Source organism: Rhizopus delemar, genomic scaffold, assembly GCF_000149305.1.
Source record: "Rhizopus delemar RA 99-880 supercont3.6 genomic scaffold, whole genome shotgun sequence".
Lineage (NCBI taxonomy): Eukaryota > Fungi > Mucoromycota > Mucoromycetes > Mucorales > Rhizopodaceae > Rhizopus > Rhizopus delemar.
The window spans coordinates 3,060,087-3,065,287 of record NW_027137832.1 but is presented as its reverse complement, the minus strand read 5'-3'; the positions used below and the strand labels follow the sequence as shown (position 1 = coordinate 3,065,287).

The window sequence follows — 5,201 nt, the reverse complement described above, 5'->3', positions numbered from 1 at the left end:
CGAACCAATGATGATCAAATCCAGAACTTTTTAAGCCATTGGTTGATGAATTGCTTGTATTGTACAATGGTGTTGTAATGCCCACTTACCAAAGTCCTAACGGAGAAGTAGTTCGTGTGGCATTAATGTCCATCAACTGTGATATGCCTGCAGCAAGAAAAGTAGCTGGATACATGGGCGCCATGGCTACTAAAGCATGTAACAAGTGCTCAACTGCTTTTGGTCGTTTGTCAACCGGTACCAGGTCTTCAAAGCCAAACTTTTCCGATTTTGATGATGAAAACTGGGTGCAAAGAACGTGGGAGCAGCAAAGAGTTGATGCGTACGACTGGTTGACTGCTACGCACAAGGCACAACAAGAAGAAAAGCAAGCAAGTTCTGGTACAAAATGGAGTGAAGTACACCGACTTCCTTACTTTGACGTGGTGAGATATGTAACTGTCGATCCAATGCATAATTTGTTTCTTGGAACACCAAAAAAAATGATTGAAGTTTGGCAGGATTTTGGTTTGCTTGATTCTACTGATTTTTCAGCAATGGCAACAGAGTCAACTACCATAATCATTCCTCGGCAATACACTAAGCTATCTGAAGGTATGTAATACTGCTAGATTGTGCTTATATATACGCAAAATAAAACTTTATTGTATGATGGGGCAAGATACTTACTTTTTCTTTTTTTTAAAAAAAAAATAGGAAAAATCTCTGGTGCTTTTGCTAATATGAAATCAGATGAGTGGAGAACTTGGGTTGTTGCGTTGTCACCTTTCCTTCTCAAACAAAGACTGTCAGGTGAACATTTTGTGAACTGGTTGCGGTATGTCGATGCTGTGAAGCTGGTCACTGGCCCTTCCATCACAGTAGAAGACATAGATACAGCACATCTATTGATGAAAAACTTTGGCAAGACCTGTGTCGAGTTGTATGGTGAATCTATGCCCACTCCAAACATGCATATGCATCTTCATTTGAAAGAAAGCTTCCTGGACTTTGGTCCCTCATACTCTTTTTGGCTTTATGGCTTTGAACGTCTTAATGGCGATATGAAAGATATCAACATCAATTTTAAGACTGGATTTGAAACAACTTATGCTACTATGTTCATTCAAAATGTTCACACACAAGATCTAGTATATTCCTTACATTCCTTTATAAATTCAACAAACGAAGACATGCTCCTACTAACCAAATTTATAGAAGAGATAGGTGAGGTTACGAATGACGAGAGTGGTTTAACGCCATTTGATTACTCTCGTTTCATAGACGGACCTAGCTTATTTAATTCGACAATTACTGGTAGTGAGCCTCTGCCACCTACATCCTATCCTTTAAAATTCAATAAGAAGACAGAACTTATATGTCATGAACATTATGACGCTTTAAAAAATTATTATATGAACACCTATGCACCTATGACTACAAACACATACATTGATACCACAATACACTCATTCAAAAAAATCACTTTGCTTGGGCAGCTTTACCAGTCAGCAAGTGATAATTCATTATCATCATCACCATCATCATTCATTCAGGCCATTGTCGACAATCAACTGCGCATTGGTCAAATATCATATTTTTTTACTCATTCATTTGGTAACAACACTCATTACTTTGCATTTGTCAATTGGTACAGCCATGCGACCCAACATTTTCCCACTTTTGATGGTACTGGCATCCAAGTGTGGAAGAATCAGTATAAACCAGTGTCAAGGCTTAGCATACTTCCGATTCATCGCATTTATAATCCTGCTGCTGTCAAGCCATATATCGACAATAATATTCTCACTCTCTCTCTTCCAAGAAAAATTTATATGTAACAATTATGCAAAACTATTCAATCATTTATCATTATCATTATTATTATTTTATATATTTTACTAAAGAATCATTCAATAGACCACTTTTTTTTTAACAAATGTTTATTCAATTTGGTAAGAGACAACAAAACAAGAAACAAAAAAAAAAAAAAGCAAACAAAAAAGTGGATGCCTATGGCATTGGGTTGGCAGCAGCAGAGGAGGAAGGACCAGAAACAGAAGTGGGGAAGCCAAGAGCAGGGGAAGAAAAAGCCCAGGAAGGGTAGTACTCATGATCGAGTTTATCTGGGAACTCCATCTCAACATTTTGCACTCTTCTTCTAATTGTTGGTGGAGCTCCCTTTTTCTTTAGTAATTCTTTGTACCCTTTCTGAAGCTCTTTGTGGAATTCCACTACCTGTAGGCAATTAAGGTATATTACAAAATGAGATTTATTGATATGTCATACTTACTCTTTCACTTCTGAATGATGGCCGTTTGACAATAAACGTACGGCCATCTTCATCTTCTGGGCCATTCTCCTCATCAGAGGTCCAATCAACCGTCAAGATCTTTTCGGCAAATGGGAACCGTGCTTGGTATGCAGCTGCGTTAGCGTTGTAAGCAACCCTCCTGTTAAGGAGTTTCTATTATAAAGTATTGATGTAAGTATTATAGGCATTTTATATTACAATTTTTAAATATCAAGTACTTACTGCATTTACGCGGCTGCGGCAGGCTGACGTTGGTGTCGTCACAGCTTTCCCATTTGCCTTATTCACCATGTAATAGAACTTACTTCTAATCATGGTGAATACTTGCGAATCAGTCAGGCCATTGAAGCGTTGGTGCTTCCTGACTTCATCGCGCAACAGATTTTTTACTTTTCTATTGGCCTTGTCGGTGATGGACTTGAGCGTATCAAACTTGATGCCATGGCCAACCAAGTATTCACGGTAGTGATCAGCTATGTGATCCTATAATGTAAGTAAAAAAAAAAGAAAAAAAAAGAAATAAAGTTATTAAATTGTATTTGCTAATTGATACTTTAATTTTAGACTTACACTACACTGCTTTTTGATCCTGTTGATCTCAGCCATATCAACATACTGCTGCCCTTGCTGTGGCTGTTGAACTGGATGCTGCTGCTGCTGCTGCTGCAGTTGTTGCTGTTGCCACATTTGAGCAGCCATCATCTCTGGTGTGAGACCAGAGGCTGCTCCGAAGGCCTCTGCACCAGTATGGCTGCCAAAGCTTGGAACAGGAGCAGAAACGAGGACAGGAGCGGACACGGGAACAGGAAAAGGAACAGAAGCAGAAGCAGAAGCGGAAACAGGAGCAGGAGCGGGAGCGGGAGCAGAAGAAAGAGAAGAAGAAGGAGAAGGAACAACAGTGGACGATGATCCAGCAATGCCCATGGAAACTCTTGCCCTTTTGGGGGCATTGCTGGGAACGTTGATGGGGGTGGCGACGCGTCTGGACATTTTTTTAGAATAAGTATAAAGAAGGAAAAAAAAGAAAAATGTCCTACAATGTTTTTTTTATATTCTTCTGTTTCTTTTGTACTCTCTTTTTTTTAAAAAAAAAAACACTATTTGGGTTGAAGATGTTAAAGTTAACTAAAGAATAAATTTAACAATATATAAACAAGCTTTTTGAATATTCTAATAGCTGCTCTAATTTCAAAAATAGCGTTAGAACGAGCTTTCATGGTTATTAGATTTGACTGATACCGAATAGTTGTAACACTAGTAAAATGAGACTATAAAAAAAAGTATTTTTTTTCCCTTTTTTTTTTTTTTTTTTTAAAAAAACAATCTTCATAAAAGGTAAGTTCTTCATATTATATATACCATATTCCTGCTCTAACGATGCTTTTACTTTAGTAAAATCATATCGGTTGCTTTCTTGATGTTTGAAATGATTTTTATAAAGTCTCTTTCCCAGGATTATCGTTGCTTCCTTTACTTGTTGGTATAAGCTTAACTAGTGTCTTTTTTTCTTTTTGTTTCCTGTTCCATCTAAAGCAAGGTACTATTACTTCTATTACATAACCTATATAGCTAATAATTATCATAGATACATGCTGCTTCCTTTTTTATTTGCTGGTATAAGCTTAGCTAGTCTTCTGGCCTATCTAAAGAAAGGTACTATTACTTCTACTACGTATACTCAATAGCTAATAATTATTATAGATACATGCTACTTTGCTTTGGCCTTTTACTATCTCTTTCTCGCCCTTGCTTTGGTTCTTGAGTACTGATGTCTTTTCTTCTTTTGCTTTGAGTGCCCAAGTCCTTGAATCCTTGAATCTTTGAATCCTTGTGTCTTTGCATCCTTGAGCTTGGCCTTTTTTTTTTTTCTCATGAGAACCTTTTGAGTTCCACGAGATTAATTGATGTATTTTTAGATTAGTTGATGCTTTTTTGGTGACGATAGGTAAGTCAAGTAAGCTTTTAAAACACTACAAGCAAAGAAATACTGTATATTGTTATTATTATTTCATTTAAATAAAAAAAAAAAAGCTATTTTTTATAAACCAAATCCCTATTTTTTTGTGTATATAAAGCAATATTTATTGCAATATGAATGGTTAATAAAGAAGTATATAAAGCAATATGAGTGGTCGATAAAGAAGTGTATAAAGTAATATGAGTGGTCGATAAAGAAGTTTATAAGGCAATATGAGTGGTTTATAAAGAACAAAAAGACAAATAAAGCATTGATTTGAAAAGTATCATTGGTCCCCAATTTTTTTCTGACGTAGAAAAGACTATGAAAAGCAGCTACCAAGATAGACGTCCTCGCACATTAAGGATTAAATCTACTTAGAACTCTGAATTATCACTCCCGTCAGTATCTGCATTAGCAGGACGTAGAATAAATAATAGAATTATAGGCCCGTAAAGTATGGCTGATATCGTCGTCGGCATAAATATGCATTCAATCACAGATTTTGATATTGCTGAACATAAAAGCATATACCTAACAATTAACGATTCGCAGAGTTTGCACAATTATTTGCAGTGTGTCACTGCACCCAAACCCTATATTCTAAATTATTATACATCGGGTATTTTAACAGTGGAACATCGTGTAAAATAATACGAAATTGAATTTTCAGAATAGAGATGTAATTTTTGTACCAAAAAAAAGCTAGAAAAAAGTATATACTATATCTGTAAAGATATATATATGTTTACACTCTGCATACTGAATAAAATGAAATTGTATTTCTTGTAAAATTTTTTTTGTCTCTTTTGTACTACATGAATCCATGGCAACTTTCAAATTGGAAAAATGAAAAATTTTCAAAACCAGTGTATGATTTTTTAATTTCAACAAAGGCCAATAAAGTATATCTATTGGATTGTAAGCTCGGACATATAACTATTTGAGTTG

At 35.7% G+C, this 5,201-nt stretch overlaps 2 protein-coding genes across 2 annotated transcripts; one reads left to right on the top strand and one right to left on the bottom strand.

The window, feature by feature from the left end:
* Window positions 1–77: 77 nt before the first annotated feature.
* Window positions 78–1,820, top strand: RO3G_09183 (uncharacterized protein; the record flags this gene model as incomplete). Its single annotated transcript, XM_067663768.1, has 2 exons — window positions 78–594; window positions 697–1,820. The coding sequence occupies 2 exons, from the start codon at window positions 78–80 to the stop codon at window positions 1,818–1,820; spliced, it is 1,641 nt and encodes a 546-aa protein (XP_067519869.1).
* Window positions 1,821–2,251: 431 nt separating this feature from the next.
* On the bottom strand, window positions 2,252–3,283 carry RO3G_09182 (uncharacterized protein; the record flags this gene model as incomplete). Its single annotated transcript, XM_067663767.1, has 3 exons — window positions 2,252–2,446; window positions 2,516–2,776; window positions 2,864–3,283. The coding sequence occupies 3 exons, from the start codon at window positions 3,281–3,283 to the stop codon at window positions 2,252–2,254; spliced, it is 876 nt and encodes a 291-aa protein (XP_067519868.1).
* Window positions 3,284–5,201: the final 1,918 nt, after the last annotated feature.